At 46.2% G+C, this 27945-nt stretch overlaps 1 protein-coding gene across 3 annotated transcripts in view; it reads right to left on the bottom strand.

The window, feature by feature from the left end:
• Nucleotides 1-5519: 5519 nt before the first annotated feature.
• Nucleotides 5520-27945, bottom strand: part of LOC139381850 (phosphatase domain containing paladin 1a) — a 149391-nt gene continuing 126965 nt past the window's right edge. For 2 of the 3 annotated variants that reach the window (XM_071125665.1, XM_071125664.1), the window contains exons 19-20: nt 25477-25632; nt 5520-7232 (exon numbers count right to left, since the gene is read on the bottom strand). In XM_071125665.1, the coding sequence (XP_070981766.1) occupies nt 7083-7232; nt 25477-25632 (306 nt within the window). In that variant the 3' untranslated portion in view covers nt 5520-7082. The remainder of the gene's footprint in view (nt 7233-25476; nt 25633-27945) is intronic. The other variant, XR_011628584.1, reaches the window with a different exon arrangement.

The following is a 27945-nucleotide window of genomic DNA, read 5'->3' as shown; positions in this document are numbered from 1 at the left end:
CCGTCGTTGTAAATAAGAATTTGTTCTTAACTGACTTTTCTAGTTAAATAAAGGTTCAATAAAATATATGATACAACTAATGACGTCAGAGAGAATGTGGACAAGGCACAGAAGTATGAGAGGATTTCCCTTAGCGATCTGAACGCCTCCTTGAACAGGATATCCTAGTGACGTCCTTTAGCATGACTATTGAACATGATATCCTAGTGACGTCCTTTAGCATGACTATTGAACATGATATCCTAGTGACGTCCTTTAGCATGACTATTGAACATGATATCCTGGTGACGTCCTTCAGCATGACTATTGAACATGATATCCTAGTGACGTCCTTTAGCATGACTATTGAACATGATATCCTAGTGACGTCCTTCAGCATGACTATTGAACATGATATCCTGCTGACGTCCTTTAGCATGACTATTGAACATGATATCCTAGTGACGTCCTTCAGCATGACTATTGAACATGATATCCTAGTGACGTCCTTCAGCATGACTATTGAACATGATATCCTGGTGACGTCCTTTAGCATGACTATTGAACATGATATCCTAGTGACGTCCTTTAGCATGACAATTGAACATGATATCCTAGTGACGTCCTTCAGCATGACTATTGAACATGATATCCTGGTGACGTCCTTCAGCATGACTATTGAACCTGATATCCTAGTGACGTCCTTCAGCATTACTAGACTCCTCTCAAGAAACAGTAGTCTACATTCACAATACTGGAGACTGAGTATATGACATGCAATAAATTCATTATTTTGGGGGGCATTTTTACCAGGAAAAGACCCTTGAGGTTAGAAACGTATTCATTCAGGTAACAGGAAGTGGCAAGAGGTCAGCAAGAAGTAGTCAGCATGCACAAAGTCGGCATCAGACCTTGCCTGTCTCTATAGACTCGAGGTGAACAAGTCAAACGGATGTGTGTGATTGGATGGCCAGTGGAGCCTTTATTAGTTTCTCTCGTATCTGACAGAAGACCTTCAGAGTGGTTGGACAGAGCACAGCAGTTACGCTCGGCTTAGATAACATGTGGCAGGACAATCTCTCCCCTGGAACATAATATCTTAGAGAATGTGTGTGGCAGGAAAATCTCTCCCCTGGAACATAATATCTTAGAGAACGTGTGTGGCAGGAAAATCTCTCCCCTGGAACATAATATCTTAGAGAACGTGTGTGGCAGGAAAATCTCTCCCCTGGAACATACTGTAATATCTTAGAGAACGTGCGTGGCAGGAAAATCTCTCCCCTGGAACATAATATCTTAGAGAACGCGTGTGGCAGGAAATGTGTGTGGCAGGAAAATCTCTCCCCTGCAACATCATCTTTTAGAGAACGTGTGTGGCAGGAAAATCTCTCCCCTGGAACATCATCTTTTAGAGAACGTGTGTGGCAGGAAAATCTCTCCCCTGGAACATCATCTTTTAGAGAACGTGTGTGGCAGGAAAATCTCTCCCCTGCAACATCATCTTTTAGAGAACGTGTGTGGCAGGAAAATCTCTCCCCTGCAACATCATCTTTTAGAGAACGTGTGTGGCAGGAAAATCTCTCCCCTGGAACATAATATCTTAGAGAATGTGTGTGGCAGGACAATCTCTCCCCTGGAACATAATATCTTAGAGAACGTGTGTGGCAGGAAAATCTCTCCCCTGGAACATAATATCTTAGAGAACGTGTGTGGCAGGAAAATCTCTCCCCTGGAACATAATATCTTAGAGAACGTGTGTGGCAGGAAAATCTCTCCCCTGGAACATCATCTTTTAGAGAACGTGTGTGGCAGGAAAATCTCTCCCCTGGAACATAATATCTTAGAGAACGTGTGTGGCAGGAAAATCTCTCCCCTGGAACATCATCTTTTAGAGAACGTGTGTGGCAGGAAAATCTCTCCCCTGCAACATCATCTTTTAGAGAACGTGTGTGGCAGGAAAATCTCTCCCCTGGAACATCATCTTTTAGAGAACGTGTGTGGCAGGACAATCCAAGCTGTCTGGAAGACACATTGTTTTGGGTTTAATAACAGAAGAGAGATGTAAAACAATGAAAGGCAGTACAGTAAAATGAGGCACAGTTAGTGGAACGGTTTTCACAACAAACAAAACAGGGACAAATGCTGTTGATGAATTCATTTTCAGATTTATTTAGCTTTTAAAAAAAAATTAAACAATGAAGTCAAAATGCAATGGAATGAAATGAACATAAACCCCATCATCTCTGTACTGGACAACATTAAAATAAAATACATTTATATAGACACTTCTAATAGATCCTTCATAACAACCCATATGACGTGGCTGGTTAAATAGTAATGTACGATGTATTTGATAAGGAGAGAGATAACGTGGCTGGTTAAATAGTAATGTACAATGTATTTGATAAGGAGAGAGATAACGTGGCTGGTTAAATAGTAATGTATGATGTATTTGATAAGGAGAGAGATAACGTGGCTGGTTAAATAGTAATGTACGATGTATTTGATAAGGAGAGAGATAACGTGGCTGGTTAAATAGTAATGTACGATGATAGGTACAGAACATGGTATATTGGACATGGGATGTGCTTCTCAAAGCTGAATGATGGCTGCATTACAAGCAGGAATGCATTGCTGCTATCACGAACACATTATTATACAGCCCTTCCTGTGGGTGTAAGATATAGTAGGTATGTGCATCCCAAATCACACCTTATTCACTATGTAGTACACTGTGTTGTAGTGTACACTAATTTTGACAAAATGTGTCAACATTAGTGCACAACACAGGGAATCGGGTGCCAGGCCCAAATGCCACCCAGGAAGTCCTGCCAATGGAGAAAGAGTATCAGTAACCATTACCAATCGATACCAGAATATCGTTGACGTGGCAGTTTCCACATGTACATGTTTGCCGAAGGCCATCCGGCCGGACGTACCATTCGGTTCTTACTGGAGTGGATCGAGCCCGATGACATCACAGACCCCCCCCCCCCCCCCCCCCCCCCCCCCCCCCCCCCCCCCCCCCCAATCCCTTTATGGTTATGACTCATGGAGACTGAAGTCCGGCCCCTCCACAGTCCATTAACGACAGCTTTAAGTCGTACTCATGTGTGCACACCGTAGAAAAACGTTTTGCCAACGAAAACGTGCGTTTCTGATTGGACAAGTTCAGGTTGTCCTTTCCAAGTTTTGGTCTGTTTTCTTCCATTCGGTGTCTAGTGAATACGACCCAAGACTCCTCAATAAAACAGTCATCCCCCAGCCCTCTAATGCAAAACAGATCCTGCACCCACAGTGAGACAGGGGCTTGTGTCCCAAATGGTGCCCTATACCCTACGCAGTACACTACTTCTGACCCTATTCCCTATGGACCCTGGTCAAAAGCAGTGTACTAAAAAGGGAATAGGGTGGCCATTTGGGACGCATACGAGGCTGTGTTGGAATTATTCAGTTCACAAATAGGAAACCTACAGTAAGAGTTGTTTCTACAAGTTGACCATTTCACACCAGCCTGATCCACAGACTATTGTGGTTCCACAGACTACTGTGGTTCCACAGACTACTGTGGTTCCACACAGACTACAGTGGTTCCACAGACTGCTGTGGTTCCACAGACTGCTGTGGTTCCACAGACTACTGTGGTTCCACAGACTACTGTGGTTCCACAGACTGCTGTTGTTCCACATACTATTGTTGTTCCACAGACTACTGTTGTTCCACAGACTACTGTTGTTCCACAGACTACTGTGGTTCCACAGACTACTGTTGTTCCACAGACTACTGTGGTTCCACAGACTACTGTGGTTCCACAGACTACTGTGGTTCCACAGACTGCTGTTGTTCCACATACTATTGTTGTTCCACAGACTACTGTTGTTCCACAGACTGCTGTTGTTCCACAGACTGCTGTGGTTCCACAGACTACTGTGGTTCCACAGACTACTGTGGTTCCACAGACTGCTGTTGTTCCACAGACTACTGTGGTTCCACAGACTACTGTGGTTCCACAGACTGCTGTTGTTCCACAGACTACTGTGGTTCCACAGACTACTGTTGTTCCACAGACTACTGTGGTTCCACACAGACTACGGTGGTTCCACAGACTGCTGTGGTTCCACAGACTACTGTGGTTCCACAGACTACTGTTGTTCCACAGACTACTGTGGTTCCACAGACTACCACTGTATTCTGTCTGTCTGTATTTGCAGGATCTACCGTATGGGCTCCTAAAGCATGTCCATTATGACATTGGAAATACGTTAGAAAATATAAGTATCAGGTACAGTTGACACAATACATGATACTAGCTGAAGTGGATTCCTGTCTGTGGACATTTGATAACCATTGCAAAGCATTAATGTGCTTAATGATAAACAGTTTGTTGTTTTGGGGGTATAACATTCCTGATCCCAGATCTGTTTGTGCTCTTGCTAACTCCACTGCTGTCGTTGTCAAGAAAAACATGTTTGGCATAACAACGAGTGCCAAGGCGTGACAGTACATACAGACTGTCCCCTCAGGCCATAGCTTTCCTCCTAAAGGACACATCCTTCCCAGAAGCCCTCAGAACTGACTCTTTGTGAAAACAAACTGCATTTATTTACTGAACAATATTTACATATAAAAATGTTTTTTAAAAACGTATCCGTTCTTGGAGAGGCTGACTTGAAGTACGAACGGTCGCTTAGATTTTCTAAATATACTCATAATAGTTTGTTGGCAAAACACCTTAAAATGCAGTTCATAACAACAGAGAACAGAAGACGGCAGGAGACGGGAGAGAAGAGGACACCGTGTGGGGGGGGGACAACTACTTACTGCAATACTTTTGACCAGAGCACAATGGACCCAGGTCAAGAGTAGTGCACTACTGTTTGGAATGGGGTGAAATTGTGGGACACATCCAATATCCTAAGAGGAGGGGACACACACACACACCTTTTACTGAAGTTGGAAACCTCAAATGAGTCGGTTGCATCAATGGCTTCAGCAGCTGTTCCAAGCATGCAGAGATATCAGTTAAAAGGAAGAATCCAGGATCAGTACACATATGGTCACTGCTTAGAGCTCGGTCTGTGAATATAAGTGGTTCCATTTCTCCAGGTCCATCCCTCAGCTGTTTACCGAAACAGGTGACAGAGAGACTGCTTCGTTGTCGTTTCAATCCCATATTAACCCCTTAAAAAGGGGGAATTCACAGTTCAAAGTACACAAAGCGTCCATGCCACCACTGTTCTGGTAAAAGGCAGAGGGACGGGGCTGGAACAATGTAACCACTCAAATTCATAGAGCCATGGATACAAGGACAGACCGTCCATGACATCAGCATTATAGTTGAACCATGTTTTGAGGCTATACAGGGTTTACATTGACATTCTTTTACAAACCTTGGAGTAGAACAAGCGTATATTTGGGGTTCTGATGGGGTACGACAGTTGGATTTAACTCGAGCCATTTACAAGTTATATTCTTCAAGGATCAATTGGTATATATCATTATTGAAGGAAAAATATATCTAAAAGATGGATGAACCTGACGCAGATTAGCCCTTTAATGAGAGGAGAAACCGCTGTGAAGAAGTGAGGACTGAGACACATACAAACAGCAGTAAAACACAGAGCAGAAGCTTAGCTTTGGCAGCATCTACAGCAGTTTGGCAAACGAATACCTGGGAGTGGAGTTGGAGACACTGATACTGTATGTTGATTAAAAGTAACAGAAATGTATTCCATCTAAACCAAGAAGCTGTTTGTTTTAAAAGTCTGTAGTTTCAACTATATTTTAAACTGGAGAAACGTTCCAATACGTTCTAGTACAGACTAACACTAATACTGTCTTCTGATTAAGGTGGTGTCTATTTAACTGGCAGAATATTTACGGAGGTGGAGTTCCGCTAGCCCAAAAGTTGAAGCCTTTCCCTACCTCTAACTCTTACCGTAACCTCAAACTAACCTTAACATAACCTCAAAACTAACCTTAACATAACCTCAAAACTAACCTTAACATAACCTCAAACTAACCTTAACATAACCTAAAACTAACCTTAACATAACCTCAAACTAACCTTAACATAACCTCAAACTAACCTTAACATAACCTCAAACTAACCTTAACATAACCTCAAACTAACCTTAACATAACCTCAAACTAACCTTAACATAACCTCAAACTAACCTTAACATAACCTCAAACTAACCTTAACATAACCCTGGTTTCTAACCCTAAACGTAACCCTACTTTAACCCTTCATTTCAACCCCTAATGACTAACATTGTTCTGCCAGGTGAATATAAACCTCCTCTGATAAAACCTATAGGGTCCATACTAGTAAACGTATAGGGTCCATACTAGTAAACCTATAGGGTCCATACTAGTTAACCTATAGGGTCCATACTAGTAAACCTATAGGGTCCATTCTAGTAAACCTATAGGGTCCATTCTAGTAAACCTATAGGGTCCATTCTAGTAAACCTATAGGGTCCATTCTAGTAAACCTATAGGGTTCATACTAGTAAACCTATAGGGTCCATACTAGTAAACCTATAGGGTCCATTCTAGTAAACCTATAGGGTCCATTCTAGTAAACGTATAGGGTCCATACTAGTAAACGTATAGGGTCCATACTTGTAAGGCAGTTCTCACCAAGGGGGCAAAATATGAATTCATTCTCCTCCTATATTAACAATGAAACAATAGAGCAAATGAGACGTAAAAATGTCAGCTTGAATCTCGGCGGCAGTCAGAGCAGAAGCATCAGAACCAGGAAATACAGACTGACAGTACTGAAACATCCATTCTAATACTAATTAACATTGGTAGTGGGTTTGTAAAAAGCAGTATTATAATAATACAGTATCAGAGTGATACGAGGGTAAAAATACAAAGCATTATTACATTTCAAAATACAAAGCATTATTACAATTTAAAGGTATATATAAAAATAAAATAAAAAGCACAGGAGGACATAGGTTGTATAAAATGGCACCCTAGTCCCTTTAGAGTGCAGAGGGCCCTGGTCAAAAGTAGTGAACTATACAGGGAATAGAGTACCACTTCAGAAACAGCCATAGTCTGGCGGTTCACAGTGATCTCTCCTCAGCTCAGATCAACGCCCCCCTGAAGGGACGTGATTGGATGTTCTGTCGTTGCCACCGGCAGCGGAGCCTGGCAAGTGGCGTGTCCCGAAGGTTCTCAAACTCGGAGAAACCCAGCTGGTTGAGAAGGTCGTACACCCCGGCCCTGGCTGCCACCTACAGGAGAAACACAGGAGAGAAACACAATGTGTAAAGACCACAGCAGGATAAACAGGAGAGAAACACAATGTGTAAAGACCACAGCAGGACAAACAGGAGAAACACATGAACAGAACAGAGAGCAATTCAAGAAGGATCCACACACAATGAGTAAAGACCAGAGCAGAGCAGCCACCTGGGAGAACCACAGCAGGAAGAACAGGAGAGACAGCTATTGGTTAGAAGACAGCTGGTTGAGGTCACCCACACAACCACAGCAGGAGACACACACAGGAAACAACGAGTTAGGAACAGAGAGGGCTGAAACATCAATGCACTTTATTCGTGAGAGATCTCTGACCAAAACAGTTGCATTTAACATAACCACAGGAGATACACAGGGTCAAGCTGATCCCAAATGACCCTGTTTCCCAGTGTTAGTGAACAATATATCATTATTCCTCCTTCTTCTGGCTCCTCCTGAACCAACACAGTTGTTTTCAATTCTACTAACAACTAATTCAATTAACATAACTGACCAGAGCCCTATATTCCTTATTCCCTATATAGTGCACACTACTTCTGACCAGAGCCCTATATTCCTTATTCCCTATATAGTGCACACTACTTCTGACCAGAGCCCTATATTCCTTATTCCCTATATAGTGCACACTACTTCTGACCAGAGCCCTATATTCCTTATTCCCTATGTAGTGCACACTACTTCTGACCAGAGCCCTATATTCCTTATTCCCTATATAGTGCACACTACTTCTGACCAGAGCCCTATATTCCTTATTCCCTATATAGTGCACACTACTTCTGACCAGAGCCCTATATTCCTTATTCCCTATATAGTGCACACTACTTCTGACCAGAGCCCTATACAGTGCACACTACTTCTGACCAGAGCCCTATACTCCTTATTCCCTATATAGTGCACACTACTTCTGACCAGAGCCCTATATTCCTTATTCCCTTTATAGTGCACACTACTTCTGACCAGAGCCCTATATTCCTTATTCCCTATATAGTGCACACTTCTTCTGACCAGAGCCCTATATTCCTTATTCCCTATATAGTGCACACTTCTTCTGACCAGAGCCCTATATTCCTTATTCCCTATGTAGTGCACACTACTTCTGACCAGAGCCCTATACAGTGCACACTACTTCTGACCAGAGCCCTATACTCCTTATTCCCTATATAGTGCACACTACTTCTGACCAGAGCCCTATACTCCTTATTCCCTATATAGTGCACACTACTTCTGACCAGAGCCCTATACTCCTTATTCCCTATATAGTGCACACTACTTCTGACCAGAGCCCTGTACTCCTTATTCCCTATATAGTGCACACTACTTCTGACCAGAGCCCTATATTCCTTATTCCCTACATAGTGCACACTACTTTTGACCAGAGCCCCTTTAGTCTGGAAAACCCAACCCGGGCAACAGTGAGTAGGGTCTGGGTTTCAATGACGCACTCGTTTGACAACTTCTGGGGTGGGTCCTCTTCAGACAGGCAACTCTCCTAACAAATCACAAGCCACAACGTCGCGATTCAAAACCAAAAGTTTCCAGGCAAAGCCTTTGCAGTGGTTTTCAGTGAAGGTAGTTGATGCAAATTTGCCAGTAGCCAATCACAAAATGCACTCCTGAAAGAAAGAAAAAAACACTGATCTCCATCTTGCTAGTTACTATTTAGTATGTTATTTAAGTGGATAGAGTAGAGATGTGGGCATGGCTCCTCTAAGCCAAAAGAGTCCATCGTTGAAAGCAGATCCATGTCCCTGTTGCCTGGGGTTGGGCTTCCCAGACTAAAAGCCCTATAGATGCCATTTGGAAGCCAGCCATTTCCTGTCTCTGCTGGAGAGTTGTTGGGTATGTAAAACATGCTGAAGGACCTATTGGGGAACAATGGTTGAGATAATCATTGTTTGGTAATATCCCTTACTCTTCAACCATTGATTATAGCTTAGAAAGCCAGCATTGTAGAGACAGCAAAGAGAGCAGATCTTGTGGTATAACGCTGTGGCCTTGTCTCTGACCATGCTATATAGAACGCTCCAATAGAATCCAGATTATGTAGCACTGAAAGCATTTTCAACCGTCTACTATGTCACTGTTGGAGAAATATTTTCAGCAACTCGGCAAGAATCCACGAGACCTTATCCATACTGATGGACCACCCTTATCCAGGGTAGCCTAGTGGTTAGAGCGGTGGACTTGTAACCGGAAGGTTGCAAGTTCAAACTCCCGAGCTGACAAGGTACAAATCTGTCGTTCTGCCCCTGAATAAGCAGTTAACCCACTGTTCCTAGGCCGTCATTGAAAATAAGAATTTGTTCTTAACTGACTTGCCTAGTAAAATAAAGGTAAAATAAAATAAAATAAAAATTCTAAGCTGATTCATACAGAACAAACCAAGATGTGCAGTTTCCATCAATGATGCAGCATAGTGCTCACTATCCAGGAAACACATGGTCATTTACATGGTCATTTAGCACACGCTCGTACCCAGAGTGACTTACAGTCGGGTGGTTCTCTCACCTTTAGGATGAACGCACTAATCAAAGTCAGTACATACATCTGCAGTAAACAAATCAGCCCTAATGACCCATAGCTAACTGGAAACACTACAGAATGGGTCCAGCCAAACTGACCATACAGCAGGTTTGATTCCTTGCTGTACCGAGAATCCATAGATTTAACATGAAAATAATTCCACTAAAGAATGGATCCAGCAGGTCCATCAGTATGGCTCCAGGTCCATCAGTATGACTCCAGGTCCATCAATATGGCTCCAGGTCCATCAGTATGGCTCCAGGTCCATCAGTATGACTCCATCAGTATGACTCCAGGTCCATTAGTATGACTCCATCAGTATGGCTCCAGGTCCATCAGTATGACTCCATCAGTATGACTCCATCAGTATGGCTCCAGGTCCATCAGTATGGCTCCAGGTCCATCAGTATGGTTCCAGGTCCATCAGTATGGTTCCATCAGTATGGCTCCAGGTCCATCAGTATGGCTCCAGGTCAATCAGTATGGTTCCATCAGTATGGCTCCAGGTCCATCAGTATGGTTCCATCAGTATGACTCCAGGTCCATCAGTATGGTTCCATCAGTATGGCTCCAGGTCCATCAGTATGGCTCCAGGTCAATCAGTATGGTTCCATCAGTATGGCTCCAGGTCCATCAGTATGGCTCCAGGTCAATCAGTATGGTTCCATCAGTATGGCTCCAGGTCCATCAGTATGGTTCCATCAGTATGACTCCAGGTCCATCAGTATGGTTCCATCAGTATGGCTCCAGGTCCATCAGTATGGTTCCAGGTCCATCAGTATGGTTCCATCAGTATGGCTCCAGGTCCATCAGTATGGCTCCAGGTCAATCAGTATGGTTCCATCAGTATGGCTCCAGGTCCATCAGTATGGTTCCATCAGTATGGCTCCAGGTCCATCAGTATGGTTCCATCAGTATGACTCCAGGTCCATCAGTATGGTTCCATCAGTATGGCTCCAGGTCCATCAGTATGACTCCAGGTCCATCAGTATGGCTCCATCAGTATGGCTCCAGGGCCATCAGTATGGCTCCAGGTCCATCAGTATGGCTCCATCAGTATGGCTCCAGGTCCATCAGTATGGCTCCATCAGTATGACTCCATCAGTATGGCTCCAGGTCCATCAGTATGGCTCCAGGTCCATCAGTATGACTCCATCAGTATGACTCCAGGTCCATCAGTATGGCTCCATCAGTATGACTCCAGGTCCATCAGTATGGCTCCAGGTCCATCAGTATGGCTACAGGTCAATCAGTATGGCTCCAGGTCAATCAGTATGGCTCCAGGTCCATCAGTATGACTCCATCAGTATGGCTCCAGGTCCATTCTGTTAAAAGGTTGCTTGGGGACTTAGCCCTTACTGGAGACCTCTGTGTGTCTGGATGTTGGGGAGGGTGTGGGCTGATGGGTGTTGGGGAGGGTGTGGGCCTCGGCTGATGGGTGTTGGGGAGCGTGTGGGCCTCGGCTGATGGGTGTTGGGGAGGGTGTGGGCCTCGGATGATGGGTGTTGGGAAGCGTGTGGGCCTCGGCTGATGGGTGTTGGGGAGCGTGTGGGCTGATGGGTGTTGGGGAGCGTGTGGGCCTCGGCTGATGGGTGTTGGGGAGCGTGTGGGCTGATGGGTGTTGGGGAGCGTGTGGTTTTCGGCTGATGGGTGTTGGGGAGCGTGTGGGCTGATGGGTGTTGGGGAGCGTGTGGGCTGATGGGTGTTGGGGAGCGTGTGGTTCTCGGCTGATGGGTGTTGGGGAGCGTGTGGGCCTCGGCTGATGGGTGTTGGGGAGCGTGTGGGCTGATGGGTTTTGGGGAGCGTGTGGGCCTCGGCTGATGGGTGTTGGGGAGCGTGTGGGCTGATGGGTGTTGGGGAGCGTGTGGTTCTCGGCTGATGGGTGTTGGGGAGCGTGTGGGCTGATGGGTGTTGGGGAGCGTGTGGTTCTCGGCTGATGGGTGTTGGGGAGCGTGTGGGCCTCGGCTGATGGGTGTTGGGGAGCGTGTGGGCTGATGGGTGTTGGGGAGCGTGTGGGCTGATGGGTGTTGGGGAGCGTGTGGTTCTCGGCTGATGGGTGTTGGGGAGCGTGTGGGCTGATGGGTGTTGGGGAGCGTGTGGGCTGATGGGTGTTGGGGAGCGTGTGGTTCTCGGCTGATGGGTGTTGGGGAGCGTGTGGGCTGATGGGTGTTGGGGAGCGTGTGGGCTGATGGGTGTTGGGGAGCGTGTGGTTCTCGGCTGATGGGTGTTGGGGAGCGTGTGGGCTGATGGGTGTTGGGGAGCGTGTGGTTCTCGGCTGATGGGTGTTGGGGAGCGTGTGGGCTGATGGGTGTTGGGGAGCGTGTGGTTCTCGGCTGATGGGTGTTGGGGAGCGTGTGGGCCTCGGCTGATGGGTGTTGGGGAGCGTGTGGGCTGATGGGTGTTGGGGAGCGTGTGGTTCTCGGCTGATGGGTGTTGGGGAGCGTGTGGGCTGATGGGTGTTGGGGAGCGTGTGGGCTGATGGGTGTTGGGGAGCGTGTGGTTCTCGGTTGATGGGTGTTGGGGAGCGTGTGGGCTGATGGGTGTTGGGGAGCGTGTGGTTCTCGGCTGATGGGTGTTGGGGAGCGTGTGGGCTGATGGGTGTTGGGGAGCGTGTGGGCTGATGGGTGTTGGGGAGCGTGTGGTTCTCGGCTGATGGGTGTTGGGGAGCGTGTGGGCTGATGGGTGTTGGGGAGCGTGTGGTTCTCGGCTGATGGGTGTTGGGGAGCGTGTGGTTCTCGGCTGATGGGTGTTGGGGAGCGTGTGGGCTGATGGGTGTTGGGGAGCGTGTGGGCTGATGGGTGTTGGGGAGCGTGTGGGCTGATGGGTGTTGGGGAGCGTGTGGTTCTCGGCTGATGGGTGTTGGGGAGCGTGTGGTTCTCGGCTGATGGGTGTTGGGGAGCGTGTGGGCTGATGGGTGTTGGGGAGCGTGTGGGCTGATCGGTGTTGGGGAGCGTGTGGGCTGATGGGTGTTGGGGAGCGTGTGGTTCTCGGCTGATGGGTGTTGGGGAGCGTGTGGGCTGATGGGTGTTGGGGAGCGTGTGGTTCTCGGCTGATGGGTGTTGGGGAGCGTGTGGGCTGATGGGTGTTGGGGAGCGTGTGGGCTGATGGGTGTTGGGGAGCGTGTGGTTCTCGGCTGATGGGTGTTGGGGAGCGTGTGGGCTGATGGGTGTTGGGGAGCGTGTGGTTCTCGGCTGATGGGTGTTGGGGAGCGTGTGGGCTGATGGGTGTTGGGGAGCGTGTGGGCTGATGGGTGTTGGGGAGCGTGTGGGCTGATGGGTGTTGGCGAGCGTGTGGTTCTCGGCTGACTCAAGCCAAAGGTGAGCATCGTCGGTGAATAAAGTATTTCACCTCTCTCTCCCTCTCTCTCTGGAGTCAAAAAAACGAAGTCGTCACAGACAGGAAGTAGTTTTTCCCTTTCTCTTCTTATGAAATGGTTTGCCCTCTGGGCCCTGGCTGAAGTGTGCCTGCCTGTGTGTTGTGTCTGTTCGGTGACTGACTGTCCAGTGTGTAGTTGTGATAGTGAACAGAGCTGGCAGACTTGGTCTTTCATCTCCTACTAAGAAGATCCCACAGGCCAATAGTCATTAGGAGCCTGGCGCCAATGCTAGTACAGGGGTAGTGAGGTGAGTAGGTGTGTGTGTGTGTGTCTGTGAGTTAGGGTCTTGTCCCACAGTCGACTATGTGAAAGGCCCCACATACCAGGCGGGTACGGTGAACAGGGAGGCCTCTGTAGCACACATCAAAATAGCTGGGCTGACTGATTGGCTGCCCCTCCGGGAGGCATCTGTGGCATCCGCCATACACAAACCTGTTCATTGTACAATGAACCACCCTACGTCTCGTCCGCAAAACAGGCATTTCAAATTTCCTCTGATAATTTGACTCTGATGCAACAAACCTACGGGTACATACAGAGGCAATGAGGCCTAGTTAATGATACGTATGTGGATGGTGCACCCTGGTAGCTTTTTCAAATCTTTGGTTGACGTACCACTTCAACCTACATCAACGCATGGCAAAGGAATGTACTGGACTCCAACACACACACACACACACACACGCACACACACACACACACACACACACACACAGACACACACACACACACACACACACACAGACAGACACAGACAGACACACACAAAGCATCAATATAGGACCTACCAGACGAGCTAAATGCCTTCTATGCTTGCTTCGAGGCAAGCAACACTGACGCATGCATAAGAGCACCAGCTGTTCCAGACGGCGAGGCCAGACAGATTATCAGTACTCCGAGTATATACTAACCAGCTGGCAAGTGTCTTCACTGACATTTTCAACCTCTCCCTGACCCAGTCTGTAATACCTACATGTTTTAAGAAGACCACCATAGTCTTTGTGTCCAAGAACGCCAAGGTAACCTGCCTAAATGACTATCGACCCGTAGTACTTACATCTGTAGCCATGAAATGATTTGAAAGGCTGGTCATGGCTCACATCAACTCTATCATCCAAGACACACTGGACCCACTCCAATTTGCATACCGCCCCAACAGATGATGCAATCTCTATTGTACTTCAAACTGCTCTCTCTCAACTGGATAAGAGAAACACCTATGTGAGAATGCTGTTCATTGACTACAAGCTCAGAGTTCAACACCATAGTGCCCTCAAAGCTCATCACTAAGCTCATGACCCTGGGACTGAACACCTCCCTCTGCAACTGGATCCTGGACTTCCTGTCCACACTGACCCTCAACACGAGGGCCCCTCAGGGGTGCGTGCTTAGTACACTTAGCACCCTCCTGTACTAGCTGTTCACCCACGACTGTGTGGCTCCAACATTAAGTTCGCTGACAACACAAGTGTGGTAGGCCTGATCACCAATGACGATGAGACAGCCTATAGGCAGGAGGTCAGAGATTAGACAGTGTGCTACCAGGAAAACAACCTTTCCCTCAACGTCTGCAAGTCAAAAGAGCTGATCGTGGACTACAGTAAACAGATGGCCGAGCACGCACCATCTACATCGAAGGGGCTGTAGAGGAGCGGGTTGCGAGCTTTAAGTTCATCGGTGTCTACATCACGAAGGAATTAACATGGTCCACACCAACACAGTCGTGAAGGCTGTGTTGGCGTTGCAACATTGCTTTCCCCTAAGGAGGATGACTAGCTGCATCAGCACTTGGTATGGCAACTGCTTGGCATCCGACCGCAAGGTTCTACAGAGGGAAGTGTGTACAGCCCAGTACATCACTGGGGCCGAGCTCCCTGCCATCCAGGACCTCTATACCAGGCGGTGTCAGAGGAAGGCCCAGTACATCACTGGGGCCGAGATCCACACCATCCAGGACCTCTATACCAGGCGGTGTCAGAGGAAAGGCCCTAAACATTGTCAAAGACTCCAGCCACCCAAGTCATTGACTATTCTCTATGATACCGCACAGCAAGCGGTACAGATTCACCAAGTCTGGAACCAACAGGACCCTGAACATCTTCTATCCCCAAGCCACAAGACTGCTAAATAGCTAACCAAATAGCTACCAGACTATCTGCATTGATCACTCTTTTGGCTCATCACATACGCTGCTGCTACTGTCTATTATCTATCCTGATGCCGAGTCACTTTACCTCGTAACCCCTGCACATTGACTTGGTATTGGTACCCTGTGTATATAGCCAAGTTATTACCTGGTACCCTGTGTATATAGCCAAGTTATTACCTCTACCCCTGCACATTGACTTGGTAGTGGTACCCTGTGTATATAGCCATGTTATTACCCCTGCACATTGACTTGGTAGTGGTACCCTGTGTATATAGCCAAGTTATTACCTCTACCCCTGCACATTGACTTGGTACTGGTACCCTGTGTATATAGCCATGTTATTACCCCTGCACATTGACTTGGTAGTGGTACCCTGTGTATATAGCCATGTTATTACCCCTGCACATTGACTTGGTACTGGTACCCTGTGTATATAGCCATGTTATCTTTGCTCATTGTGGATTTATTCCTTGTGTGATCATTTGTATATTGTTTTATCTGCATTGTTGGGAAGGGCCTGTAACTAAGCATTTCCCTGTTAACCTACACCAGTTTAAGAAGCATGTGACAAATAACATTTGATTTCCCCCTGTTCTCTATGTGTGCTCAAAACACACAACCAAAGAATAACAACAGATCAAAGTTGTTGATGTGTTGTACAGTAGGAATGTATATATACGGAATCTAATGCATACATTTCCTCCTGCTCTCTAATAGATAGTCGTGTCTGTCTGTGTGCTCATTTCCTCCTGCTCTCTAATAGATAGTCGTGTCTGTCTATGTGCTCATTTCCTCCTGCTCTCTAATAGATAGTAGTGTCGGTCTGTGCTCATTTCCTCCTGCTCTCTAATAGATAGTAGTGTCCGTCTGTGTGCTCATATCCTCCAGCTCTCTAATAGATAGTAGTGTCTGTATGTGTGCTCATTTCCTCCTGCTCTCTAATAGATAGTAGTGTCTGTCTGTCTGTGTGCTCATTTCCTCCTGCTATCTAGTAGATAGTAGTGTCTGTCTGTGTGCTCATTTCCTCCTGTTCTCTAATAGATCGTAGTGTCTGTCTGTGTGCTCATTTCCTAATGCTCTCTAATAGACAGTAGGGTCTGTCTGTGTGCTTATTTCCTCCTGCTCTCTAGTAGATAGTAGTGTCTGTCTGTGTGCTCATTTTCTCCTGCTCTCTAGTAGATAGTAGTGTCTGTCTTTGTGCTCATTCCCTCCTGCTCTCTAGTAGATAGTAGTGTTTGTCTGTGGGCTCATTCCCTCCTGCTCTCTAGTAGATAGCAGTGTCTGTCTGTGTGCTCATTTCCTCCTGCTCTCTAGTAGATAGTAGTGTCTGTCTGTGTGCTCATCTCCTTCTGCTCTCTAATAGATAGTAGTGTCCGTCTGTGTGCTCATTCCCTCCTGCTCTCTAGTAGATAGCAGTGTCTGTCTGTGTGCTCATTTCCTCCTGCTCTCTAATAGATAGTAGTGTCCGTCTGTGTGCTCATATCCTCCAGCTCTCTAATAGATAGTAGTGTATGTCTGTGTGCTGAAAAAGACACAGAAACAAAAGAAAACCATCCAAAGAAATACAAAACAGATCCAACGAAAACAAACCCAAAATGGAAAAGATCAGAGAAGAACCAAACGAACACGGGAACCAAAGCGTGCGTCATTGTATCCCATCCACCTCACCACTGTGTGACGCCGTGCTCCATGTGCTCCATGTGCTGATTGTATCCCATCCACCTCACCACTGTGTGACGCCGTGCTCCATGTGCTCATTGTATCCCATCCACCTCACCACTGTGTGACGCCGTGCCCCATGTGCCCCATGTGCTCATTGTATCCCATCCACCTCACCACTGTGTGACGCCGTGCCCCATGTGCTCCATGTGCCCCATGTGCTCCATGTGCCCCATGTGCCCCATGTTCCCCATGTGCTCCATGTGCTCCATGTGCCCCATGTGCTCATTGTATCCCATCCACCTCACCACTGTGTGACGCCGTGCCCCATGTGCCCCATGTGCTCATTGTATCCCATCCACCTCACCACTGTGTGACGCCGTGCTCCATGTGCCCCATGTGCTCCATGTGCCCCATGTGCTCCATGTGCCCCATGTGCCCCATGTGCTCCATGTGCCCCATGTGCTCCATGTGCTCCATGTGCTCCATGTGCCCCATGTGCTCCATGTGCCCCATGTGCTCCATGTGCCCCATGTGCTCCATGTGCCCCATGTGCTCCATGTGCTCCATGTGCCCCATGTGCTCCATGTTCCCCATGTGCTCCATGTGCTCCATGTGCTCCATGTGCTCCATGTTCCCCATGTGCTCCATGTGCTCCATGTGCTCCATGTGCCCCATGTGCTCCATGTGCTCCATGTGCTCCATGTGCTGTTTGTTGATGTGGAGAACAAATTTACATTTGAGTCATTTAGGAGACACTCTTATCCAGGAGTAATTAGGGTTAAGTGCCTTGTTCAAGGTCACATCAATAAGATTCTTCAGCTAGGCGGCTCAGGGATTCGAATCAGCGACCTTACGGTTACTGGCCCAACGCGCTTAACCGCTAGACAACCTAGAAGTGCATCCCAATTGGCACTCTATTCCCTATATAGTGCACTACTTTAACATTAGCCCAGAGATAATGTGGTTTGTTGCTAGATAATGTGGGTTTGCTACTAGATAATGGAGTTTGTTGCTAGATAATGTGGTTTGTTGCTAGATAATGTGGGTTTGTTACTAGTTAATGGGGTTTGTTGCTAGATAATAGGGTTAGATAATGTGGGTTTGTTACTAGTTAATGGGGTTTGTTGCTAGATAATAGGGTTAGATAATGTGGGTTTGTTACTAATTAATGGGGTCTGTTGCTAGATAATGTGGGTTTGTTACTAATTAATGGGGTCTGTTGCTAGATAATGTGGGTTTGTTACTAGTTAATGGGGTTTGTTACTAGTTAATGGGGTTTGTTGCTAGATAATAGGGTTAGATAATGTGTGTTCGTTGTAGCTTTGGCAACCATGTGTGTGTTTTCTATCCCAGTTCGCTCTTCTCCCTGTAGGCTTTACAGACGCTACCCACCCCTTGGCTGCAATCCTTCTAATTTAGTGTACCCTGCTCGCACAACCCATGAGTTATTCCTGGCCTCCGGCAGCGGTTTGAACTGCCGATCTGCGGTCAAGAACACAGAGTTCATCTCAGCCTATGCTGCCCTTCAGTCCCTAGACTTTTTGGCCCTGACGGAGACATGGCTCACCCCAGAGAACACTGCTACTCCAGCTGCTCTCTCTCCATCTGACTACGTTTTCTCTCCTAGTCTGAGAACATCTGATCGTGGCGGTGGTGGAACAGGGCGACTCATTTCTACTAACTGGAGATTTTCTCTTCTCTCCCTCCTCACCTGTCCATCTCCTCATTTGAGTTCCATGCTGTCACTGTCTCTTGTCCACTCAAGCTTAACATTATTGTCATCTATCACCCACCAGGTGCCCTTAGAGAGTTCCTCAATGAGCTTGACACCTTGATAATTTAATTTCTTGACGATGGCTCACCGTTCTTCGTACTGGGCGGTTCAACCTCCTAACGTCTGCCTTCGATTAATTTCTTTCCAACTCTTTCTTTCCCCTCTTTGTCTCTTCTGTTCTCACTCTTTCCCAGTCCCTAGAGGCTGTTTGTCTACTAATCTTTCCCCTCCTTGTCTCTTCAGTTCTCACTCTTTCCCAGTCCCTAGAGGCTGTTTGTCTACTAATCTTTCCGCATCCTATGACTCGCAATGTCCCCTTTCCTCCTGGTCGGCTCGGCCGACCATCTCTGGAGACTTCCCTCAACAACTCCTCCCTGACCACTGGCGGTGTCCCCTCACTTCAGAATGGCCCGAGTTGCTCCCCTCCTGCTCCGTGGCTGAGTGACTCATTGCGAGCTTACAGAACAGGACTGCAGGCAGTTGACGAAAATGGAGGAAAACTAAACTTCTAAAATACCTATTATCCTTTCACTCCCTCCTCTCTACCTTCTCTTCCTGTGTATCCACTGCTAAAGCCACATTATATCACTCTACATTTTAAGCTTCTGCCTCTAACCCTAGGAAACTCTTTCCACCTTCTCCTCCCTCCGTAATCTTCCATCCCCTCCCTCTCTCTCTGCGGATGATTTTGTCAACCACTTTGAAAAGAAGGTTTATAACATCCGCTCCTCATTCACTCAGCCTATTGAGTCCACTGGTCCCACTCACACACAACTACCCTACTCCTTGACCTCTTTCTCCCCTCTCTCTCCAGATGATATCCTGCGACTAGTGAGGTTGGCTGCCAGACAACCTTCCCGCTCAACCCCATCCCATCCTCCCTTCTCCAGACCATCTCTGGTGACCTTCTCCCATTCCCCTCTTCCCTCATCAACTCCTCCCTGACCACTGGCTGTGTCCCCTCACTTCAGAATGGCCTGGGTCGCTCCCCTCCTCAAGAAATCAACACTCAACCCCTAATGCAAAACACTAGACAGGCATCCATTCGTCCTTTTCTTTACAAAACACTCTGACCAATTTTCGGGTATTATTATTATTTTTACATCATTTAGCAGACGCTCTTATCCAGAGCGACTTACAGTAGTGAGTGGACACCATTTTTTTCCTTCTCTCCACCCTCTCGGGCGCTTCAGGCTCTGCACACACTCCTAGACTGCATCCTATCTAGCAGGCCACTCCTACTAGGTGACGTGGAGAGGATCTGTGTCTGCACCACGTACTCTCACGAGCTACAGCAGTTTGTCAGACCATTAGACATCCCGAAAATCTGTCTTCTGTGGGATCGAACGGTGGAAAGATGAGACTCATAAACATGATGGTTGTCACAGGATTGTCTGAAGGTAACTTGTACCGGTTATATATATATATATAAACATATATATAGTTAAGCCTTATTCTAAAATGTATTACATTGTTTGTTTTTTTCCTCATCAAGCTTTGATCAGGTTCAAGTCCGGGCTCTGGCTGGGCCACTCGAGGACATTCAGAGACTTGTCCAGAAGCCATTCCTGCATTGTCTTGGCTGTGTGCTTATGGTCATTGTCCTGTTGAAAGGTGAACCCTAGCCTCAGTTTGGCTGGGCGGCCAGCTCTTGATGGTTTCAACTTCTTCCATTTAAGAATGATGGAGGCCACTTCTTGGGGACCTTCAATGCTGTAGACACTTTTTGGTACCCTTCCCCAGATCTGTGCCTCGACACAATCGACACCGTCTCTGAGCTCTATGGACAATTCCTTCGACCTCATGGCTTGGTCTTTGCTCTGACATGCACTGTCAAATATAAACAGGTGTGTGCCTTTCCAAATCTTGTCCAATCAATATCATTTACCACAGGTGAACTCCAATCAAGTTGTAGAAACATCTCAAGGATGATCAATGGAAACAGGAAGCACCTGAGCTCAATTTCAAGTCTCATAGCAAAGGGTCTGAATAGTTATGTAAATAAGGTATGTTTTTTTTGTTTTTTTTTGCAAAAAATTTGCAAAAAATAATCTAAAAACCTGTTTTCGCTTTGTCATTATGCAGTATTGTGTGTAGAAAAAACTATTCAATCCATTTTAGAATGGAATGTAATTTAATCCATTTTAGAATAAGGCTGTAACATAACAAAATGTGGAAAAAGTCAAGGTGTCTGAATACTTTCCAAAATGCACTGTACGTTCCTCTCGGCTTCTTGGCCCTTTCCAGAACAACTACCTTGTCCTTGAACCTCAGGAACTTGACCACTATCGGTCTGGGCCTGTCACTTGAGCCAGTGGTGGGTTTTCCAGTCCTGTGGGCGCACTCCACCTCAATCTTCCTGTGGTCCAGCTTCTATTTCTCAGATCCTTTACCTCACTTTGTCCTCAGACTCTGTCCAGGTCTCATGTGGGGATTCTGCAATTCCGTCTACAACCATGTTGTTCCGCCTTGACTGTACCTCGAGTCTGATTTCTCCGTCATTGTTATCATGGAGCAATTGTTCCGGTCTATTTTTGGAATTCAATGTTTTTATAGTGGAACGAAGGATCTGTTCAAATCGGTTTATTCTAGCTCAGGGACAGGAGGAACAGGGGGCGGAGAACAGAGCAATGTGTACGGTCATATTAACATTAGGATGTTTTAAAGTTGGATCCCCTTTTGGGTTGTTACTGCTGCTGCTCCACTGTTTATAACAGGAGGATGGTGAAGGTAAGGACAGTAATACCTACGACTAAATCACCGATCTTAGTCTAACATATTGTAATGGTAGATTCATGTGCATCTTCAGCCTAAATGGAACCTGATATTGTTTATTTAACTAAGCAAGTCTAGTTAAATCTGTTTTATAGCCCATCCAACTACCTCATCCCCATATTGTTATTTATTTCGTTTTTTTGCGTCTTTGCACCCCAGTATCTCTACTGTACAATTTAAAAAACGAAATAAAACTAACTATTAAAACATGGCACAGGTAAAAATGGCAAAAGCTCTATTCTCATTGCTTTGCTTTTGGAGTAAGAGCAATGGAATCCAAGGTTTCATTCATCTTCTGAACATCTATGACTCCAGTGTTTAATTGCTATATTGTAATTACTCAGCCACCACGGCCTATTTATTGCCTTACCTCCCTTATCTTACCTCATTTGCACACACAGTATATAGATTTTTCTATTGTGTTATTGACTGTACGCTTGTCTATTCCATGTGTAACTCTGTGTTGTTGTTTGTGTCGCACTCCTTTGCTTTGCCTTGGCCAGGTCGCAGTTGTAAAGGACAACTTGTTCTGGTTAAATAAAGGTGAAATAAAGGTTAAATAAAGGTGAAGTAAAAAAAAATAAAAAAGTCAGTTAAGAACAAATTCTAATTTTCAATAACGGCCTACCGGGGAACAGTGCCTTGTTCAGGGGCAGAACAACAGATTTTTACCTTGTCAGCTCAGGGATTCAATCTAGCAACCTTTCGGTTACTGGCCCAATGCTCTAGCCACTAGGCTACTTGCCGCCCCAGGTTTACAGTGCACTACTTTTGACCAGAGCCCTATGGTACTAGGGTGCCATTTGGGATGCATTCAGAGGCGGTGTAGTCGTACCAACCGTACAGCTAAACCAGCCGTCTTAGTGTTAACATATTGGAACTGTAGATGAATCAATATGTCATGTTTTACTCTACCTCCTCCAAAACGCTTCTAGAACACTACAAACAGACACTTTCAAAACCTGACCGTGTCCCAAACAGCCCCCTATTCCCTCTAGAACACTACAAACAGCCCCCTATTCCCTCTAGAACACTACAAACAGATACTTTCAAAACCTGACCAGCCTGACCGTGTCCCAAACGGCCATCTATTCCCTCTAGAACACTACAAACAGACAATTTCCAAACCTGACCATGTCGCAAACAGCCCCCTATTCCCTCTAGAACACTAGAGCCCTAGTTTACCATTCCTCAGCCTCTTCCTTCAGTCCTAGTTTACCATTCCTCAGCCTTTTCCTTCAGCCCTAGTTTACCATTCCTCAGCCTCTAACTTCAGCCCTAGTTTACCATTCCCCAGCCTCTTCCTTCAGCCCTAGTTTACCATTCCTCAGCCTCTTCCTTCAGCCCTAGTTTACCATTCCTCAGCCTCTTCCTTCAGTCCTAGTTTACCATTCCTCAGCATCTTCCTTCAGTCCTAGTTTACCATTCCTCAGCCTTTTCCTTCAGCCCTAGTTTACCATTCCTCAGCCTCTTCCTTCAGCCCTAGTTTACCATTCCTCAGCCTCTAACTTCAGCCCTAGTTTACCATTCCCCAGCCTCTTCATTCAGCCCTAGTTTACCATTCCTCAGCCTCTTCCTTCAGCCCTAGTTTACCATTCCTCAGCCTCTTCCTTCAGCCCTAGTTTACCATTCCTCAGCCTCTTCCTTCAGCCCTAGTTTACCATTCCTCAGCCTCTTCCTTCAGTCCTAGTTTACCATTCCTCAGCCTCTTCCTTCAGCCCTAGTTTAGGTTTACGCTATTTGGGATACAACCTGTTGCTTTCTACACACTTGTGAATAGAATGAAGGCAGTAGCTCCATTTTCTGAATAGATTGATTGATTCTCAGCTGGCCTTGTATGAAGCTGCTGAAATTGATTCTCAGCTGGCCTTGTACGAAGCTGCTGGAATTGATTCTCAGCTGGCCTTGTACGAAGCTGCTGAAATTGATTCTCAGCTGGCCTTGTATGAAGCTGCTGGAATTGATTCTCAGCTGGCCTTGTATGAATCTGCTGGAATTGATTCTCAGCTGGCCTTGTATGAATCTGCTGGAATTGATTCTCAGCTGGCCTTGTATGAATCTGCTGGAATTGATTCTCAGCTGGCCTTGTATGAATCTGCTGGAATTGATTCTCAGCTGGCCTTGTATGAATCTGCTGGAATTGATTCTCAGCTGGCCTTGTATGAAGCTGCTGAAATTGATGAATGTGTCAGTCTGTGAGGAGGAGCGAGGGGTGCAGAGGGGGGTTGGTTGTATGTGCCGTGGATCAGATATCAGATAGCCTGGGTCTGGAAACCTGCCACATGTTTCCTCACTGCACAGAAAAGGGCTGACGGGGTCCTTTTCCTTCATAAGCCACAGCAGCATTATTCTGAGATTTCATTGGACCGGTAGAGGTCAAAGAAACCGAAACGAGGAAATCTGACAACTGGATATAATAATACAACATTATACAAAAACAGTAATAACTGGCCGTTGATGTTGGATCATATCTTATTTTATTTTTTAAAAATTAAGATAAAAGTACATTTAGTTCACCTATTTAGTTGATGAATGTGACTGGGTTACGTTGAATTTTCCCTCATTGAAAAGCAATTTTCTTATTTGAAAAGCATCTTTTTTTTCCCCCATGGAAAAGCAAAATGGGGGGAAAATGTATTTGGAATTGATATTTCAGTTTAGTTCCTGAATTGACTGAAATGAACTATAATTCACCCCAGCTCTGTAGTAATGATGAATGTAATTATATGACCTCATTATGGGTCAGAATTTACCATTGGGTCAGTGTTTCTACTGTTCTGCTGTGTGAATGGGAGGCCAACCCAATGAAGATGTATTCTATTCTAATTCACCCCAGCTCTGTAGTAATGATGAATGTAATTATATGACCTCATTATGGGTCAGAATTTACCATTGGGTCAGTGTTTCTACTGTTCTGCTGTGTGAATAGGAGGCCAACCCAATGAAGATCTATTCTATTCTATTCCAGCCCAGTCTAGTCCAGTCTCTTCTATTCTAGGCCAGCTCCGTTATTCCCCTGTGAGTTGTGCTGTGTGAATGAACGGGAGGCCCACCAACCTGTTGCATCCAGTCTCTTCTATTCTAGGCCAGTCTAGTCCAGTCTCTTCTATTCTAGGCCAGCTACGTTATTCCCCTGTGAGTTGTGCTGTGTGAATGAACGGGAGGCCCACCAACCTGTTGCATCCAGTCTCTTCTATTCTAGGCCAGCTACGTTATTCCACTGTGAGTTGTGCTGTGTGAATGAACGGGAGGCCCACCAACCTGTTGCATCCAGTCTCTTCTATTCTAGGCCAGCTACGTTATTCCCCTGTGAGTTGTGCTGTGTGAATGAACGGGAGGCCCACCAACCTGTTGCATCCAGTCTCTTCTATTCTAGGCCAGCTACGTTATTCCACTGTGAGTTGTGCTGTGTGAATGAACGGGAGGCCCACCAACCTGTTGCATCCAGTCTCTTCTATTCTAGGCCAGCTCCGTTATTCCCCTGTGAGTTGTGCTGTGTGAATGAACGGGAGGCCCACCAACCTGTTGCATCCAGTCTCTTCTATTCTAAGCCAGCTACGTTATTCCCCTGTGAGTTGTGCTGTGTAAATGAACGGGAGGCCCACCAACCTGTTGCATCCAGTCTCTTCTATTCTAGGCCAGCTCCGTTATTCCCCTGTGAGTTGTGCTGTGTGAATGAACGGGAGGCCCACCAACCTGTTGCATCCAGTCTCTTCTATTCTAGGCCAGCTACGTTATTCCCCTCTGAGTTGTGCTGTGTGAATGAACGGGAGGCCCACCAACCTGTTGCATCCAGTCTCTTCTATTCTAGGCCAGCTACGTTATTCCCCTGTGAGTTGTGCTGTGTGAATGAACGGGAGGCCCACCAACCTGTTGCATCCAGTCTCTTCTATTCTAGGCCAGCTACGTTATTCCCCTGTGAGTTGTGCTGTGTGAATGAACGGGAGGCCCACCAACCTGTTGCATCCAGGTGGTGAAGGATCGTTGCCAGGAGTTTTTCTTCTCCAGATGCAGGTAGCTGTTGAAGAGGATCAGGTACATGTAACGCTCCAGATACTGGACACTCTTCAGATGCAGCTGCTGCACCTCCTTCTCACTCTTACCACTTTTAATCTGCAGGGGAATCACGGAAAGAGGAGAGTCATTATTTTTTTAAAAAGGGCCCTCCACACCAAAGGATGAGAACTGTAACCATAAAAACATTTAAAAGTTGTTTTAGTTCAAGTGAACAACAGCGTCCTCACTACAACGGTAACTAATACAAGGTGCAGAAGAAACAAGACTTTATTTTAGGTGAACTATTCCTTTAATTCATGTTGTGGATCAGACTACTATGAGATTGGGGAGGCAGGTAGCCTAGTGGTTAGAGCGTTGGGCCAGTAACCAAAAGGTTGCTAGATCGAATCCCTGAGCAAGGTAAAAATCTAATCTCAGAACAAGGTAAAAAAGAAATCTGTCGTTCTGCCCCTGAACAGGCAGTTAACCCACTGTTCCTAGACAAGTTAACCCACTGTTCCTAGACCAGTTAACCCACTGTTCCTAGACCAGTTAACCCACTGTTCCTAGACCAGTTAACCCACTGTTCCTAGGCCGTCATTGTAAATAAGATTTGTTCTTAACTAGATAAATAATATAATGACTGACCTCTAGACATATCTCACCTACTTCTGATCAGGGGGAATCATGGGAAAAGAGAAGTCATTATTATGGGTGTGGTCCGATCGGTAAACACTGTGTCACTAGCAACGTGAAGGTCATGGGTTCAATTCATCGGGAATCAGATCACACACAGTAAATATAGTGCCTTCTCAGTACTATAGTGTATTATCATTATTTTCCGTGGTGTCTGTTTGGCCAAGCATGAACACAGCACAGCCTGGTGAGAGTAAATGCAACCCTTTCAACCGGGCCTTAATAGCCAGGTAACCACATAGAGCAGACAAAAGGTCAGGTATGTCTTCTCTAATAGGCTAGAACTGTAGCCAACCATTCAATACCTCTCTACGCACTAATGACTCCTGGGATATCATTTATACCATCTCGGTCTCGGTTGACATTTAACCTTCAGAAATAATGGGTGAGCAAATGAGGGCTAACAATACCAACGTTTTCCACACTTCATAGGACAAAGAAATGATTTGCTATGATTTTCAGGGAATCCAGGACTGTGCACAGCAGTGTTTCCGACTCATCAAACATCTAAATGATTTGCTATGATTTTCAGGGAACCCAGGACTGTGCACAGCAGTGTTTCCGACTCATCAAATCTAAATGATTTGCTATGATTTTCAGGGAACCCAGGACTGTGCACAGCAGTGTTTCTGACTCATCAAATCTAAATGATTGCCATCACGGCAAATAAACATGGAACATGAAAAATGATTTCTGCCGAGGCGCACTTTGAAGATGCTAGAATATACTTTTCCTCTGCCAACAAAACGAGTAATGAACAGAGAAATCAGACAACACTATATTCTAATAAATAGTTGATCTACCTTGCCGGCTTGTTGTTGTGTGTGTGTAACGGATGTGAAACGGCTAACTAGTTAGCGGTGGTGCTAGTGTAACGGATGTGAAACGGCTAACTAGTTAGCGGTGGTGCTAGTGTAACGGATGTGTAGCGGCTAGCTTAGTTAGCGGTGGTGCTAGTGTAACGGATGTGAAACGGCTAGCTAGTTAGCGGTGGTGCTAGTGTAACGGATGTGAAACGGCTAACTTAGTTAGCGGTGATGCTAGTGTAACGGATGTGAAACGGCTAGCTAGTTAGCGGTGGTGCTAGTGTAACGGATGTGAAACGGCTAGCTTAGTTAGCGGCGGTGCGTGCTAAATAGCGTTTCAATCGGTGACGTCACTTGCTCTGAGACCTTGAAGTAGTGGTTCCCCTTGCCCTGCAAGCGCCGCGGCTTTTGTGGAGCGATGGGTAACGATGCTTTGTGGGGTGACTGTTGTTGATGTGTGCAGAGGGTCCCTGGTTCGAGCCCGGGTATGGGCGAGGGGACGGTCTAAAGTTATACTGTTACATGTGTTCTATGCGAGATAAATATTCCTCCCGAGGTGCATTTCCAATCGCAGGGAAAACTGCAGTTTTAATGGCCATTGTTTAAAAAAAAGGTAGATCCCAGCTTTCCATTCCTACTTTGGTTATTTCGCAACTCCTAAATATGCGCAAACTGCGTAATTTTAAAGCCAGACTTTTTAGCAGCGGCATGGTTAACATGTTACCACTTTGCAATTTGCTGTGAGTGAATAGGGGAGAGTGGGACTAAATGTAACACGGGTCAATTTTGGGGTAAACTGGGGTAAAAAGCCAACCTTATTCATTACACTTTGGATGGTGTATCAATACACCCAGTCACTACAAAGTTAGAGGCGTCCTTCCTAACTCAGTTGCAGGAGAGGAAGGAAACCGCTCAGGGGTTTCACCAT

This window comes from Oncorhynchus clarkii, chromosome 23 (assembly GCF_045791955.1).
Source record: "Oncorhynchus clarkii lewisi isolate Uvic-CL-2024 chromosome 23, UVic_Ocla_1.0, whole genome shotgun sequence".
NCBI classification, from domain to species: Eukaryota; Metazoa; Chordata; class Actinopteri; order Salmoniformes; family Salmonidae; genus Oncorhynchus; species Oncorhynchus clarkii.
The sequence above is the reverse complement of the archived record's forward strand: the minus strand, read 5'-3'. Positions and strand labels throughout refer to the sequence as shown.